Source organism: Microcebus murinus, chromosome 6, assembly GCF_040939455.1.
Source record: "Microcebus murinus isolate Inina chromosome 6, M.murinus_Inina_mat1.0, whole genome shotgun sequence".
In the NCBI taxonomy this organism is placed as follows: domain Eukaryota; kingdom Metazoa; phylum Chordata; class Mammalia; order Primates; family Cheirogaleidae; genus Microcebus; species Microcebus murinus.
The window spans coordinates 2,910,347-2,927,795 of record NC_134109.1 but is presented as its reverse complement, the minus strand read 5'-3'; the positions used below and the strand labels follow the sequence as shown (position 1 = coordinate 2,927,795).

At 45.9% G+C, this 17,449-nt stretch overlaps 1 protein-coding gene across 3 annotated transcripts in view; it reads right to left on the bottom strand.

Moving 5' to 3' along the window:
* PPP1R13B (protein phosphatase 1 regulatory subunit 13B) overlaps positions 1 to 17,449 on the bottom strand; it is a 78,774-nt gene that overhangs the window by 5,043 nt on the left and 56,282 nt on the right. For all 3 annotated transcript variants that reach the window (XM_012746381.3, XM_012746380.3, XM_076003662.1), the window contains 8 exons: positions 17,165 to 17,266; positions 15,175 to 15,349; positions 14,290 to 14,486; positions 11,221 to 11,361; positions 7,727 to 7,907; positions 3,249 to 3,418; positions 2,391 to 2,889; positions 565 to 1,334 (listed from right to left, as the gene is read on the bottom strand). In XM_012746381.3, coding sequence (XP_012601835.1) covers positions 565 to 1,334; positions 2,391 to 2,889; positions 3,249 to 3,418; positions 7,727 to 7,907; positions 11,221 to 11,361; positions 14,290 to 14,486; positions 15,175 to 15,349; positions 17,165 to 17,266 — 2,235 coding nt within the window. The remainder of the gene's footprint in view (positions 1 to 564; positions 1,335 to 2,390; positions 2,890 to 3,248; positions 3,419 to 7,726; positions 7,908 to 11,220; positions 11,362 to 14,289; positions 14,487 to 15,174; positions 15,350 to 17,164; positions 17,267 to 17,449) is intronic.

Genomic DNA, 17,449 nt, shown 5'->3' with positions numbered 1-17,449 from the left:
CAGTGCCAACTGCCGCCCAGAGCTTGCTCCGAAGGAGAGCCCCGGACGGAGCCTCTGTCTTGTGCTCACAGGGAACAAGGCTGTGTTTGGGCTGTCAGCCATTTCCTGTGGGAAGGAGTGTGGCAGGTGATTGCCAAGCTGCTGGACCTGGTGCCAGCCCCAGGGAGGCAGCAGCTGGTTCCTTCCCACATTCCACAGGACTCTTCCTGCCAAGGCACCAGACCCCAGCAGAGAGGACCTTGTTGAAGACTCTCTGTTCTATCAACACTGACCTCCCACCAGGGGCCCTCTGTCTAGATGGTTCTTACTTCTTTCTGGCTCCCCTTCCACAGGAAAGCCTCCTAGAGCTCCCCACCAGTCACCCGGGAAAGGCTCCCCTGTGCCACAGCTATCTGTATGACACGTGACTGTTCTCCCCACTAGGCCCAACTCAGAGGGCCTGAGACAGGGACATTCCTGACTCCTATTGCTCCCAGCACAGCCTAACACAAGGGAAGTGCCCCAGAGGTCCTGGGTGCACGAATGACCAGGAGGGCCTGGCGCTGGTCTAGCAAGGACACCCACCGTGGAGGCTGCAGGAGGGTGGACAACAAGGGGAAGAGATGGTGGAGGAACTTGCTCTTCCCCTGGGGACGGTGCCTCAGCCACAGGACTTGGGACCTGTTCTGTGGAAGGCACCATGGCCACGTTGTTGTTATTGTCCTCCGCAGGCTCAGGGGTTTGGTGGATGGTTTGGGGACAGATGAGCTTCTCTGGTTCAGGGGAAGGTAACTCATTGTCATTGGCATCTGATGAAGGGGCAGGCTCGTCAGGGAGTGGGGCTGTGGACTGGGCAGGGGTGGGCTCTTCCAGGTTGCCATTAGCATTGGTATTTCCATTGTCCACATCGGCCAAGGTGCCCATGAAGTCCTGCGAGGGGCTGGGCTGGTAGAAAGGGGTGCCCTCCATGCCGCCAGCCAGGGTGTTGAAACGCTGGTACAGCAGCTTCTGGATGTTGGGCCCGCCGGGGCCCTCGGGCTCTGTGATAGAGCTGCGCTTCTTCAGGGGCCGGGGCGCGTTGGCCAGCTTCCTGCGGAGCGCCTCCAGGTCGGCGTCGCTCTGGTAGCGCAGCGGGGAGTGCACAATGGGTGTGAGCTTGGTGGGGCTGAGCGGCCGAGGCAGGCTCTCCACTGTGCTGCCGTCTGCAGGTGGGGCAGGGCCGTCCGGCTCTGGCTCTTTCTCGGGACACTCTGAAGACGGCTGAGGCTGTGACGCGCCGGTGGACGCCGACCCATGAAGAAACGGTAACGGTGACGGAGATGTCGAACCCGATGGCAAAACGGGTTTACCGTATACTGCAGGAGACAGAAAAGACAGGCAATTTCAACAGTGTTGCTGGAGTCTGATCACTGAGCATCTCGATTCCACAAGAGGTAGCACCTACAGAGACATGCAAGTGTGCTGCTGCTGTCAAATTCAAGTTTTAAATCCTGAGGAAACCTGTTCCTAGAACCTCCACTGACTCCTTGAGAAAGGTGCAGTATCTCTCTCTAATGCACAAGTTTTTACATCGGGGTTTCCAGAATTGGAGCATTTCCAAAAGAGGAAAAATTGCTAATCTGACTTTCCTTGCCTCAAGCCTGCCTTGTTTTCTGGCCAAGGAAAAAGACAAAACTACTAAAGCCTTAGAGTAATTCAAAAACATGTACCTCCTCAGAGCAGAAAGGTTTCACCTGGTGGGCCAGGAGCTCTTGATAACGTCTAGGTCTTTTCCACCGTGGCCAAAACCTGCCCACAGGTAAACACCACACCACCACTGGGGAGGTCCCTGGGCAGGGTGACCTCCACCCAGGAATCCCTGAACTGTGCATCCAGAAGCTACAGCCGGCGCCCAAGAATGTCTTGGGAGGCCCCAGCCTAGACCCAACCCATAGGATCCTCTCATGAGGGTCACTGGCCATGGTAAAACGTGTAAGACTCATCCTCTCATCTGCCTTCCGAGAACACCTCAAACCAAGGCTTTTCTCCCCTGTGGGGTTTTGGGGGAGGCTCCTAAGCAGCAAAGCCACCCCCTGCTCAGTGGGTAGCTCCTGCCACAAGTTACCATGAAGCAAGAGGGAAAAGAGGAAATCCCTGAGATCTCACCCTTCCTGGAGTTGGGCTTCCCAAGCAGCACAGGGAGGTGGACACTCAGACAAGCAGCCAGGGAGCTTCAGGCCCCACAAACTCCTCACCCCACGCATGGCTCCTCTTACTTCCCTCCCACACTCACACCCAAGGCTGTACTTTAATAGCAATTAAGTTCATTCTAAATAGCATGTGGCCCAAATGTAAGGATATGGATTAGTATTTTCTTAATTAAAAGTATAATTTCCCAGCACGAAGAGAAGGAGAGTGTAAACCCACCATACCTGCTTTAACTGACTTATTTAAGGTGCCATGCGCCGCCGGCTGGTAATTCTTGGGTGGTGTGGCCTGCTGGAGGTACATGGAGTATATAGAGCTTGAATTCACCGTCTGGGGGCCTTTCCTGGGAGACTGTGGCCTTGATCCTTTATCAGCCAAAAAGGGCCTAATGGCCACTGTCAGTGGGAGTTCAGGTTTGCTGTCTCCAGCTGGAAATGCAGGTGGCCCCGCTGGGTACGTGGGACTTGGCGGCACAGAAATCCTTTGCTGAATCTGCTGTGAGGAGCCGGGCTGGGAGGCACTGCCTGCCGGGGGCAGTGGGGTAGGCTTCTGGCGACTTGGCAAGCCTGCACCAGGTCTGGGCAAGCTGCCTTCTTTCTTCCTCTCTAGGGAGCTTGTCGACCCTGGACCCAGAGGTGTAGGACTTGGGTATGTCCCATAGCTTGGGGGCAGCTGCTTGCCCCCACCAGTGATGGGAGGTGGCACTTTACCAATCTCGATGCCCTAAATTTAAGTGTCAAGAGGAAAAACAAAGTCAGTCTTTGAAAAGTTAAGCAAATTTCGATCCACAGCCCCAAGAATATACATAGTAGGATTGGCATCCCCTCAGTCAGGCTGTGACCAGGGCAGAGGGCACACTGCAGGCCACTGCCTGTCTGCAGAAGTGACACCCACGTCCTGACCAGAAGGCACCTGTGCACTTCTCAGGCTCTCAAGTCCAGGAACACATTTAGGACGTTGGGTGTGACTTGGACACTAACAGGATTAATCTGCCTCATGACGACTCAGACCCCTTACTTAAGATGAAGGCATGAGTGATGTCGTTAAGAACTTGTGTTTTATGATAAAGACACATGGCCTACCGGCTTCTCCGTAGCTCCTAACGCCGAGAAGGGCAAAGGCTGGCTTGAGATGGTGCCCTGCCTGAGAGTCCCCTCCATACCCGGGTCCTTCCAGTCCGCACTGGCCATCTGTGTTGGTTTCACTGAAGAGCTAGAATTCTGTTTTAATGTTGGCCAGCTTCCATCATTAGCTTGAAAAGAACAAAGAATTTGAGTAAAAATTTTTCTTAAAATTAGTTGAACCAACCTAAGACTAATACCTTGCCAGAAACAGAAAGAGCACAGGGATGTCGCGTCCCGCCAGAGCTCCATACAGCAAGCAGCCCCGCCACCCACGTGCAGAGCTGTTCATCTCCTCCAGGGCCCACAGACCCATGCACAGGACCAAAGGATGGTGCCCAAATCGCTTCCAAGTGTTGCCAGAGCCTCAAAGACCAAACGAAGACTCAGTTAGTGTAGTCCCAGGGCTGCACCCCATTTAAATGCAGGTCAAATCCATTATAACACCACTGACTAAGCGTTGGCATTTTTCAAATACTATTTATAAATTACATACAACAATCAAAAAAGATTCACCTTTTGACCTCATAATAGGTTTGACCTGTACTACTTTCATTATTAAGATAAAAATTCTACATTAATCTGTTAGAAATTTCTATCCTCTAAAATAATTTATGATCACAGGAGGCCAGAGCAAGTTCCCACTGATTACGTGGCAGTAGGAACAGACTACCATTCTGTTGTTCTGTTGCAGTGATTAGAAAGATAGTCATCAACTCAAGTTTTCAGGAAAGCCACTGGGATGATGTGTTCTTTACAGAGCATTTTCCAAACTGAAAAAGGGTACAGAAGTGTTCCCTGGTCGACACTGCCAGCCCCATCAGCAATATGGGACAGACACCAGAGGGGACTGTTTGGGGGCCTCCTAGCAACAGCACATCCCCTTCCCACATCCCACGTGCCAGCACAGGCAGGAGGGGATAACTAAGAAGCAGCAGAGAAATCACTGGTTCTCACAATACTCGAGCCAAAACCTTTGGCTCATAGAACACAAAGAACGAGCCTCTCCACCACACTCTGAGCAGGCCTGAGTCACGCAGTGAGCCTTGGCCCCACCAGCAGTGGTCGTGCACAGCCTGCCCCTAAGCCAAACGCCGACGCAGCAGCACTGCAGCCCCAGCGCTGGGCTTACAACTGGGGCTCAATCGCTATACCACTCAACGGCGCTCGGGGCAGAGGGTTCCAAGACATGCGGGCCCTGGTGAGGCATTCCAAGGCCCCAGCAAAAACTGTCACCTGGCTTCATGTAGCCTGTCAGCCCCTTCCAGGCCAGGTGTGTGTGTGCTTTCATCCTCTCTTGGTTACACATTAGATGCCAAGGATATATAGGCCAGAAACTCACAGGCTCACCAAGGATGCACCTGGAGGAACACTCAGGGCTGATGTTGGAAAAGCAGGGCCCACCTGAGATCCAGGAGGGAGGGTGGGACCAGTGCCAAGGGAGCTGCATTTCTGTGCCCTCCCACAGGGTCACAGGGAAAGTGGCTGTCTAGCTGCTTCTGAAATCCCCCAGCAATGAGACATTTTATGGAAACCAGCCATGGTTCCTTTCTTTGCAACAAGGCAGGGCACATAAGAAAGATCACTTATTTATATCATAAAGGAACAATTATTGCCACTGTACTCTACCTGGGGTGATAGAGCAAGACTCTATCTTAAAAAAAAAAAAAAAAAAAAAAAAAAAAAAAGCAAAGGCCTCATAATGAACTCAGAAAATCACCTTAATGTTTAAAATGCAAACCCCCAAAACAAAACTCGTACTGTGCCAGCGTCTGTCCCTTGGTGTCAAACCCTTTCTAAGTATGATCAGGTGTGTGGCCCCATCCAAACTTCACACCTATTGAAACAAATGATGTTTGTGTGGCATCTTTTTCAAGTCTAGATGTGATGAGCAGACCTTTTTCAGTTTGGAAAAACAAATGATTACTGATTTTGTACATATTAAAGAGGATTGCAAGTGTCCCGCCAAGCCTGTCAGCCAACATACGGTTTATGAACGGGCTTGCCGAGTGCTGCGAGGAGCCGCAGTCAGGCCCGACGTCGAGGTCTGACACTATCCACGAGCTGGTCACTCTGGGTTTACTGTGGCCATCTGTTTGACACAGAACCAGGACAGCCAACTGCGAGGGTTAAGAGTCCCCACCAGGGAGATTTACAGTTCTACGTCTGGGCTGAGATTCTGCCCCCTGATTGGGGTTAACACAGGTTTTCTGTGTCCAGTCACGGTAAGCCCCAGAGGAAAGACCAACACTAGGATTCTGTAAGGTGTCTTCTTGCAAACCCTGTGAGGCAGCAAAGGACACACTGACAGAGAAAGGGGAAATGGGAGATGTTCTCAGCGTGGCAATTTTCAAATGAAGTTAGCAGGAAAGTAGCTGGCTGCGCGAATTACCTGTCACTGGAAACAAATGAATAGCTACTCCTACCATGGATGGTTCAAACTATAAACAACAGCTTATCAAGGAAAGCTCAGTTAGGGGCTCACACGGACCAGATTGCTGCTGGGTGCTGAGGTGTGGCTGTAACAGATGTAAGCAAGGCTCATGGCCCTGAAGGCTGGTAGTGTCTCCCTCTTACTGGGTTCAGAGCAAGCCCCGAGCTCCCCAGAAGGAGCAGATGTGCTTCTGTTCTTACCAAGCACCAGGCAGGAGAGAATGAAGCAAACAAAAAACCAACAAGAACTGACCACTAATCCTGAAAAAGGGGCTCAAAATATAGGTCTGACAGCCAGAGAGTAGAATTAATTGTTTTCAAAAATGAAGGAATGTTATTTTTTTTTTGAGACAGAGTCTCGCTTTGTTGCCCAGGCTAGCGTGAGTGCCGTGGTGTCAGCCTAGCTCACAGCAACCTCAAACTCCTGGGCTCAAGCAATCCTACTGCCTTAGCTTCCCGAGTAGCTGATTTTTTTCTATATATACATATTAGTTGGCTAATTAATTTCTTTCTATTTATAGTAGAGACGGGATCTTGCTCTTGCTTAGGCTGGTTTCGAACTCCTGACCTTGAGTGATCCACCTACCTCGGGCTCCCAGAGTGCTAGGATTATAGGCGTGAGCCACCACGCCCGGCCTGAAGGAATGTTTTGAATGTCAGGACATGGATTCCTGATGCTGTCACGTTAAAGAAAACGTGTCAACCCCAGTCACAAAGAAAGTCTAATTGCAAAGAAATCCTGACTTTTTAATGCATTGGTTTAAAATCCAGGCTGGGCACAGTGGCTCACGCCTGTAATCCTAGCACTCTGGGAGGCCACGGCAGGAGGATTACTCGAGGTCAGGAGTTCGAAACCAGCCTGAGCAAGAGCAAGACCCCTGTCTCTACTAAAAATAGAAAGAAATTAATTGGCCAACTAAAAATATATAGAAAAAATTAGCCAGGCATGGTGACACATGCCTGTAGTCCCAGCTACTCAGGAGGCTGAGGCAGGAGGATTGCTCAAGCCCAGGAGTTTGAGGTTGCTGTGAGCAAGGCTGACGACACAGCATACTAGCCCGGGCAACAGAGTGAGACTCTGTGTCAAAAAAAAATCCAATCAGACTGGAGAGCTGGCCTTGTTCTTGGCTGGGATGTCACACATGAGTGTGCTTGAGCGTGGAGCTGGAGGCCCGAGTCCTTACACAGCACAACTGTGCAAAGACCAAAGCAATGGTTTGTAGACTTTGATTAGCGTAGAGGGTGCTGAGTGGGGAAAGTAAAGACCAGTAACAGTGCTCTGTTTATAGGGACAGACCTTCGGCCTGGCCATAGGCAGCGCCCTCAGGGGCAAACAAACCTGCGGTATAAGAGAACACTTGAGGGTCAGAGTTTTAATTAATTAATTAATTTAACTCTACTGAGTTTTGAACAGCCACACAGTAAGACCTTCATTTCAATAAAGATAATTTGGGCCGGGCGCGGTGGCTCACGCCTGTAATCCTAGCTCTCTGGGAGGCCGAGGCGGGCGGATTGCTCGAGATCAGGAGTTCGAAACCAGCCTGAGCAAGAGCGGGACCCCGTCTCTACTATAAATACAAAGAAATTAATTGGCCAACTAATATATATAGAAAAAATTAGCCGGGCATGGTGGCGCATGCCTGTAGTCCCAGCTACTCGGGAGGCTGAGGCAGGAGGATCGCTGAGCCCCGGAGATTGAGGTTGCTGTGAGCCAGGCTGACGCCATGGCACTCACTCTAGCCTGGGCAACAAAGTGAGACTCTGTCTCAAAAAAAAAAAAAAAAAAAAAAAGATAATTTGGTCTCACTTAAGGGTCATTACTGAGGTGGCACACAGCTCCCCAAACGCTGCCCAGAAAGACTAAGTGCCTCAAGGGAGCTGAGCCTGGAGTCTGACGTAAGGTGGAGCCTCAGAAGCCCTAGCCCCGGCCCTGCTGCACCCCCCTCCCCACAAACCTCCCTGCCAGCTCTTGAATTCTCCCCCAGGAAGAGGGCCGGGCCACTTACTGGATTTGGATCTTCCATGGGCAGCATTTGAAGCAATAGTGAGAGACTGGGGCTTTATGGGGTCCCCCGGGACAGGATAGCTTCCGGCACTAGGAACCTGGATGTAAGGCCCCACAGCAGCGACCCTGCCAGACGTGCTCAGGGGTGACTGTGGTGACGAAGTGCCATTCACGCGGTTTAGCTACAAGTCAGGGAGAAATGAAAGTCAAGATTCTCCTAAATTAAAGGATATCCAAGCCTAGTGTGAGAGACTGCCAGCTCACACACATACCACTCACTTCATAATCTGTGCTTAGGAAGCCCATTACCCTGGAAGATCAGCATCCAGAAAGTGAGAAATGTCAGAGAAAGGACTCAACTCACAGCCCATGTGAGCAGTTCTCTCTTCGATAACACCAACCCATTTGTAAGCCATAAAAATGAGGAGCTAATGTGATAACAGAACAACTTCCGCATGACCCTTGTACAGCCTCCCCCTTACTTGGGGGACACTCTCCCTGCTCTGGGTGGGTACAGAGGTATCAGTCAAGCCTGCGTTCTGGTCTGGGTTTAGGTCCTGCTCTGCCACTTATCTGCTGTACTGCCTTGCGCAAGTGAATTAGCCTCTCCAAGCCTCTGTGCCTTCTTCTGTAAAGTCAGGATAAGCACTGCTGTAAGGACTGTAGGAGCCGTGTGGGGCACAGTGACCAGGAAAGGCTCTGACTCCCAGCAATGAGCCCAGTTCCCTGAAGGCAGCTCTGCCTTTCTCACCAAGGACACAGAACCACAGACAGAGGACACTGGTTACATAATGCTGCCCAAGAACAAAAGGGCCTATAACATGGATTCTAACCAGAGAATCACTGACTCCTTAGGATCCCTGGATAGGCTCTAAGCACGGATCCATAACCCTACAACTGTTCACAAGATTCTACATGCATGAGCATGTGTCACTCTAGGGTGAAAAGTTCATGACTCACAATTGCTCAAAGGTACCCAGGACATTTCTGTAGAAGCACCTTCTAGGACATCCACTGCAGTATCAGGTGGAATGGCTCTAGCCATTTGTGATGGTTCATTTTATGTATCAACATGGCTGGGCCACAGTACCTACATATTTGGTCAGACACCAGTCTAGATATTGCTGTGAAGATATTTTGTAGGTAAGATTAACTTTTAAATAAGGAGATTCTGAATAAAGCAGATTACGCTCCATACAGTGGACAGGCCTCATTCAATCAGTGGAAAGCCTTAAAGGAGACAGACGGAGGTCCCCTGGGAAAGAGAGAATTCTCCTATAGATGGCCCCGGACTCCAGCCACAACATCAGCTCTTCCCTGGGTCTCTAGGTTGCAGGCCTGCCTTGCAGACTGCAGACTGGCCAGCCTCCACAATTACACGAGCCAGTTTCTTAATATAAATCTTTTTCTTTCTCTCCATATATACATATACACATGCTATTAGGAGTTCAGTTTCTCTGGAGAACCCTGACTATTACACGGCTACTAAAGAACATAACGGAGGTGAACGTGAAGAAGGTGCTGTGGCCTTTCTCTCATGGCCCCTGTGTTGTTAATCTTGAGAGAAAAAGGAAAGTCAACATGTGAAATCATAGTTATACAAATTAACTACTGACCTTCACACTCGATGGTTAAAAAAAAGGGGTAGATTTGTAAATAACTGACTCATTTTAATGCCTACAGAAGTGACAGCTCCCTTCTTCCTCTACCATCCTCCAAACCCATCCCACCTGGGCAAAAGCCCGAGCCTGCCTCTCGAGAGCATCCTTCAGAGCAGCAGAGGCTGACAAGAGGACACTCTTCTGTCACCAAACTGTGAAATCACCGAGGACACACAAGGGGACTTTGGGGAGGATATCTTTGCCAGCTGGTTGCCTGCTCCACTCTTCCACCACAAGGGCGGAGTGCAGTCAGCTCTGCACTCAGGCACTGCTCTCCTAATCTCTGAGCACCAAAGGTCAAGTGCCACATCCAGCCAAAGGCACACAGTGCAGCAGCCCCTCCTCCACACAGGCGCTCAACGATACAGGTGCTCGCTGATGCTCCTGGAGTGACAGCAAGACTTGGGACACCCTGCCTGCCTACAGGGCATGGTAAAGGGGTTACAGTCCCTGCGACCACAGAATAGTATTCAGATGGCATAACAAGAATGAGAGTTGCCAGCAACTTCTAGGAAAAAAAAAAGAGGTAATGACCTGGGAAGATACCCATGTTGCAGTTTAAAAAAGAAAACCCAGGTGAGACAGTATGACTAATATAATTCCTACAATTCCCTTTTCAATTAAAGTTCTATACCTTTGTGTCTCTATTAAGCAAAAGACTACAACCATTAACAACTATTGTCTCTGGAGAAGGGGGTGGAAGGGACTTTCAAATTTTCCTTTCAACATTTCTGTACTGTTTTAATTTTTTTCAATGAGTGCTTACTACTTTTGAAATTAAAAAAACAAATAAAGACTATTTAAACATATAACCCCTTATATAGTATTTTGCGTGAGAGTTTACAAAACCCTTCCACATAGATTATTCATGAGAATCTTTATAACAACTCCTGGGCAGGTAGGACAAGTCACTCTACAACAAGGACACACAGCTACACAAGTCAAGAGATTTGTCCATAGTGGCACTGCTTAAAAGGGTAGAGGCTGGGCACAGTGGTTCATGCCTGTAATCCCAGCACTTTGGGAGGTTGAGCCAGGAGGACCACTTGAGCCCAAGAGTTGGAGGCTACAGTTAGCTATGATTGCACCACTGTGCCCTAGCCTGGGCAACTGAGACCCCATCTTATTAAAAAACAAAAAAAAGCAAAGTGTGGGCTGTGCCAGGTGCTGCGATTCCAGAGCCGAAAGCACCCCCAATGGAGAAGAGACAAAAACACATGGGGAGGGCCGGGAGCAGTGGCTGAGGCCTGTAATCCTAGCACTCTGGTAGGCCAAGGCGAGAGGATTGCTCAAGGCAGGAGTTCAAAACCAGCTTGAGCAAGAGCGAGACCCCGTCTCTACTATAAATAGAAAGAAATTAATTGGCCAACTAATATATATAGAAAAAATTAGCCGGGCATGGTGGCACATGCCTGTAGTCCTAGCTACTCGGGAGGCTGAGGCAGCAGGATTGCTTGAGCCCAGGAGTTTGAGGTTGCTGTGAGCTAGGCTGCCGCCATGGCACTCACTCCTGCCTGGGCAACAAAGTGAGACTCTGTCTCAAAAAAAAACCAACAAAAAACAAACAAACAAAACACATGGGGAGGGTGGAGGGCAAGGATAAAGCTAAGGCTGCAGGCTGAATTGTGTGACTCCATGAGCTAGGAAACAAGTCTTTGGGAAAGTGAACTTTCTTCTATTATCATTTTTGAGGGATTATAGCCAATTTCTGTTTTATAAACTGTGGCGGATAGAGGGAGCATAATACCACTTAGTGAAGATGAGCAATTTTTGGATGAACCATTTTTATCTCACAGACCCAAGTCATCTCACAGAAACTTTCTTTTTCACATGCCTGAATTTTTTTCCCATAAAGACGTTCACGCAGTTCACTGATCCGCTTGTCCATCATGGCCACTTCCATGTTGCGCTTATTTAGGAGTTCCTTCTGCTGCTGGAGTTTTGAATTCTGTTCCTGGTTAAGCTGGTTACGAATCTGCAAAATACAAAATACAACTTTTATGATTTGTGGCAATCACAAAGTGAAATTCTCATTGCCAGGGAGATTTAAAAAAAAGAAAAAGCAGTAAGTTCTGATGTGTATTTACATTCATGCATTGCCACCTGTGTGATAAATATTTTACATGTACAGCATTGATGAAGCCAGAACAGAGTTCTTACAAAACAGAGAAAGTATCTGTAAGGCGCTTTCTTCAAAGCACATGGAATGACTGGCACCAATAATGATGACAGGAGACTACAACTGCAGTCCTAAGGGCTCTCAGGATCTAAGGGTTCTGCTTCACCCCATGAAGCTGCTTCATGCCCAAGTCCACCGAATGAGCACCTTACCGTGGAGACAAGAAAATTCACAAAGGATGAACTAAATCACGAAAGAAAGTACCTTTTATATCATGTGAGTGAGTTGCAACTGGCACTTTTAAGAAATTAAATAGGAAAGAATAGAAAATATCAGAGTGTGATTTCTATAGGCAATTAAGTACTGTCTTGTTAAACTCTTTCAGATGCCCACAGCACTTGTGTATACACACTTCCACATGTGTACTAGACAAGAGGTAAAAAGTACTTTTAAAAACTGGATTGCAGGCCGGGCGAGGTGGCTCACGCCTGTAATCCTAGCTCTCTGGGAGGCCGAGGCGGGCGGATTGCTCGAGGTCAGGAGTTCGAAACCAGCCTGAGCAAGAGCCAGACCTCGTCTCTATTATAAATAGAAAGAAATTAATTGGCCAACTAATATATACAAAAAATTAGCCGGGCATGGTGGCGAATGCCTGTAGTCCCAGCTACTTGGGAGGCTGAGGCAGGAGGATTGCTTGAGCCAGGAGTTTGAGGTTGCTGTGAGCTAGGCTGACGCCACGGCACTCACTCTAGCCTGGGCAACAAAGCGAGACTCTGTCTCAAAAAAAAAAAAAAAAAACTGGATTGCAGGCTGGGTCCAGTGGCTCACACCTGCAATCCCAGCACTTTGGGAAGCCAAGGTAGGAGGACTGCCTCAGGCCAGGAGTTCAAGGTTGCAGTGTACTATGTGACTGGGCCACTGAACTCTAGTCTGGGTAACAGATCGGGAACCCGTCTCTTAAAACAAACAAAAAAACTGGATTGCAGTCCAAAAAGTTGGAAATAATTGACATCCTTATATTACATTCATCACACCTTACCAAAAAAATCCCTAGAACCCTGCACTTTTCAACCACTTAAAATGTAGAAGGAGTCATAAATTCTTACCATGTTTTATTAACTCTATGTGTTTATGTTAAACAACTTAACAGCAACCAGAAGTGATTTCACTCTGTAGCAAAATATCCTCATTTCATAAAATGATATGATCCTTTTTCTAGCAGGTGCTAATAAAACTGCAAAACTTGGGCTGGGCATGGTGGCTTATACCTATAATCCCAGCACTGTGGCAGCTGAGGTGGAAGATCAGGTGTTCTGATCAGGTATTGAAGCCAGGTGTTCAAGAATAGCCCAAGCAACACAGTGAGGACCCCATCTCTACAAAAAACAGAATAATTAGCCAGGTGTGGTGGTGCACACCTATAGTCCCAGCTACTTGGGAGGCTGAGGCCAGAGGATCACTTGAGCCCAGGAGTTTGAGATTACAGTGAGCTATGATCACACCATTGCACTCCAGCCTGGATGACACAGAGACCCTGTCTCTAACATAACATAACATAAAATAAAATAAAAAATAAAAAAATTTACAAAACTTGTTTCTGGCTTGAAAAATCACCTGCTAAAGGAAAACTTCTCAGAAATGGAAATCTTGTGAATTGTTATGGACTGAATGTTTGTGTCCCATACCCCACCACCCCAAATCCGTATGTTGAAGCCCTAACCCCAGTGTGATACTATTTGGAGGTAGGAACTTTAGAAGGTAATGAGGTTCAGATGAGAGTATGACGGTAGGGGCCTCATCCCCATGATGGGATTAATGTTCTTATAAGAAGAGGAAGAGAGACCAGAACTCACTCTCGCAGCAGGAAGGTGGCTGCCTGCAAGCCAGGAAGCAAGCCCTCACTGGGAACTGAACCTGCCAGCTTCCAGAACTGTGAGAAATAAATGTCTACTATTTAAGCCACCCAATCTGTGATATTTTGTTACAGCAGCCTGAACTAAAACAAAGATTTAAGAATAGGTGCCTGCCAGCTCATCAAAATACAGCTCACACAGAGGTCTTAAATGTCATCTAAAGCTTAATTCTTTACTAGTTTATTATTTTCCAATAAAGTTCTTTATACTAAAAACATGTTAAGTAAGAGAAACTAGTCACAAAGGACCACATACAACTTGAGCATCCCTTATCTGAAATGCTTGGGACCAGAAATGTTTTGGATTTGAGAATATTTACATTGTACTTACTGGTTGAGTATCCCTCCTAATCCAGAAATCTGAACTAAAAAATGCTCCAATGAGTATTTCTTTTGAGCATCATGTCAGTACTCAATAAATTTCAGATTTTGAAGGATTTTGGATTTTCAGATTAAGGATGCACAACCTGTATTGTATGATTCTATTCATATAAAATGTCCAGAATAGGCAAATCCATACTTGAAAGTAGATTCATGGTTGCCAGGCTCTTGGGGGGTAATGGATAAGAAGTGAGGGGCTTCTTTATGGGGCGATGAAAATGTTCTACAATTGGTTGTGGTGGTGGATGCACAACTCTGAAGATACTAAAGGCATTGGATGGTATATTTTACATGGGTGAATTGTATGCTATATGAATATCTCAATAAAGCCATTTAAAAAATATTTTATACTGAATATATTTTGCAGCTATTACTAAATTAGAATCCATTAATTTGTTTCCAGTTTCTTAGGTTTCCAAACTATATTAAGGTGAAAGCTAGAAAGATAAAGATATTTTAATATAACCATTCCCCAGATGCAGACGAGTTACCTGTAGCTCTTGGTACAATCTTTTTAGCTCCACTGCTGCTGGTCCCGTCAACTTGCCATTGTAAGACTGGAACCCGTTCAGTTTTCCTTTCTTTAAATCTTCCAATTGCTGACTGAGCTGATCAACTCTTAAAATTGCAGTCTGTACTTCCTGCTTCTTTTCCTGGAACATGGCACTGAACCTTTCTATTTCGGCAGCTATAATTGTCCACCAAAAAAGAAAAAAATATCATTTAGTTGACATTCTTTTTCACTTCTGTATATTGAACTCAACTCTAGTATCATCTAATGCCAGACTTTGGATAAAATTGATATGCTTAATCTAAAACACATGATGTGACTGCTCACAGAGCAAACAATGATATTTGCATTAATTGCTAAATACTCTTTAGGGCAAGCAGTCCAAAAGCTAACTTGGTCAAGCCACTTCAGAACCTCAATGTGCCCATAGAATGAACAAAGGCTTTGTGAGGGCAGAGAAAGCCACATTAGCCTCCCGCCTCACTGTGACACTAACTGAACTGAACAATAAAATTGGAGTCCACACAGAAAAAAAAGGGAGCATCTGTATGGCTCATCTTAATGCATGGATAAAATTTAAATGGTTCAAAGAAAGCTGACCCTTGTAAGCAGTGAGCCTTCTTGGAGCACCCCCACCCCACTGCAGAGGGCTGCTGTTACCAGTGTAACAAAAGGATCTTCCTACTGCGTCCTAGGGCTCCAAGAGACCTTTCAAGATCACTTAACCTAACCAAACCCTTCCTTTTAGAGGCAGATAACACAGCAAAGCTTTAGCACACTTGCTATAGAAAGGTGCAGCTGGACTCTCTTTCACTTGATCTGGGACTGGTGAGAGTGGGAGCCGGGAGGGGCCGTGGGCACATACACAGATTGCCATTCATGATTTTACTGTAGTCCACTTGTCCTCTCATAGCACGGATTTTCTTCAGCTTGTTTTCCTGGGCTTCAACTCGTTCTTTCAATTTCTGAAGCTTTTCATTTTCAGAAATAGACTGCTGCTGACGGCGCTCCTGTTGCTTTAGAAAATGTAAACGCTGTTCCTAACAAAAGAAGGAAAATCTAACTTTGAAAATTGAAACTTGTGATTACTTTCACACACTAAAAAGAAAAATGTGAATGTATTCCACAGTATCACCCATCTTAATGAATACTAAAGAAACACTAGAGGAAACTTGCACACATCAGACCACGCAAAACTGAAATTATTGGGCATATGAGATGGTAAGAGTCTGGGGATTTTTCTATGCACCCTGATCTACACCATTCAGTTAATATAAGTGCCTTGGCAGAAAACCTTGCAGCAGGAGAACATGCACTGACTAACACAACCTCATCTTCACTCTCACATCTGTGAAGTCTCAGCCAGCCTGAGTTTCCTGCTGTCAGTAACATGTTTCCTGCTGCTACAAAGTGGCTCCCAAGAATCTCTGACTTAACTTCCTAAAGGAAATGAGCACTGACCAGCAGAGGACTTTACACTGGAAAGAGATAAAGTAATCAGTAAGGAGATAAACCTCCATTTGCTAAGTGACACTGAACAATCAAGGAAGTGTTTGCTTTCTTCAGGATTAGTTTCTTCAAAAATAATGAAACACTTTATAGTCACACAATAACAGGACAATCCAAAAATAAAAATATATGCAAAACTCTTCAATAGTTTTTTTCCTATTAATGTGATAACATACCTTAAGGATAACAGTCAACATTAAATATTCATGGTCCCATATGTATGCATAAAATATACCTAAATAAGGAGAGGTTTAAGGTATGATTATGCAAGCATTACATACTACACTTTAAGGTAAGGAAATATGTGCTTAAATATTTCAGATTTAGCATTAACTTGTGATTTACACTGACGAAAATATCTAAAATTTTTTAACAGCAATACTTTTGGATCAATATTTGGAAAGAATAAAAAGCAGAATAAAAATTTTATAATTACATAATATTATGTATATTTTATCTTAGAAATCTTATTAATGGGATGAAATGTTTTCTAATTTATTTAACTTTTAATTGTTTTTATTATTGTAAATCCAATAAACTTTAAAACAGTCCAACTTAAATTATTACTTTCTTGAAAGTGGATAGTACAATGAACTACACAATCATTCAATAAAACTAGATTGGACATTTGGTTATTAAGAAAATCTCTCTACAGAAGAAAGCAGTAAGAACCTAGGTGGTAATGTTTAAAGGTTCTCTTTAAAGCAGTTTCAGAACATTTTAAGATCATTTACAACATGAATGATTTCCAGCAGACATGGTAATAGGTCTGATTTTTCAATCAAGTATGACTAAACAATTATTTAGGAAAATTCCCAATCCTACTTTATAGGGTTTCAACAGCAAATGTCAAATTTGGTATATAATGAGCATTATCTGTACCCTGCACGGTAATAAACCAAACAATTTCAGCATAGAGGGCACATGAGGAAGCCCTGTTAACCAGCTGTCATTGTTTTCAGGGTCCCTGACCAGCATTTTCATCATGGATTGCTGGTTTCCTCTAAACATTAATACCAAATACACAGCTGGGAACACACCCAGAGAAAAAAGGAGGTAACAACAGAAAGCATCCTTTCGAAATTTTATCTATGAATTGGATAATGTCAGTCATTTCTTGTTCTTGTGCATGTCAAGATACCTTGCTGATACCTTCTCAACTTCCAGCAACTAGATATGCATATGTTATTAAGGAAGTGATAATAAAAAGACATTGTATTTAGCACTCCAGTGACATAGTTTTATTTTACAAGTGTTACCCATGAATGCATGAACCCCAATCTAAAATGATGATTGAAGAAGATACCTTTTGAACAATGTGCCCTACCTCTGCTTTGATAACTTACCTTGGCAACCAACATCTGCTGCTGATTTTCAATTTGCTGTTGTTGCCTAGCTGCCATGTCTTGGAGCTCTGAGAGGGTGAGTTCAACACGTGGATTCCCAACCTACAGAAAACAAAAAACACACACTGGAATGTATGCTGGGTGTGGTGGTGCAGACCTGTAGTCACAGCTACTCAAGAAGCTGAGGCAGGAGGATAGCCTGAGCCCAGGAGCTCAAGGCTGCAGCAAGCTATTATACCACTGCATTCCAGCATGGGCAATAGAGCAAGACCCTGTCTCTAATTA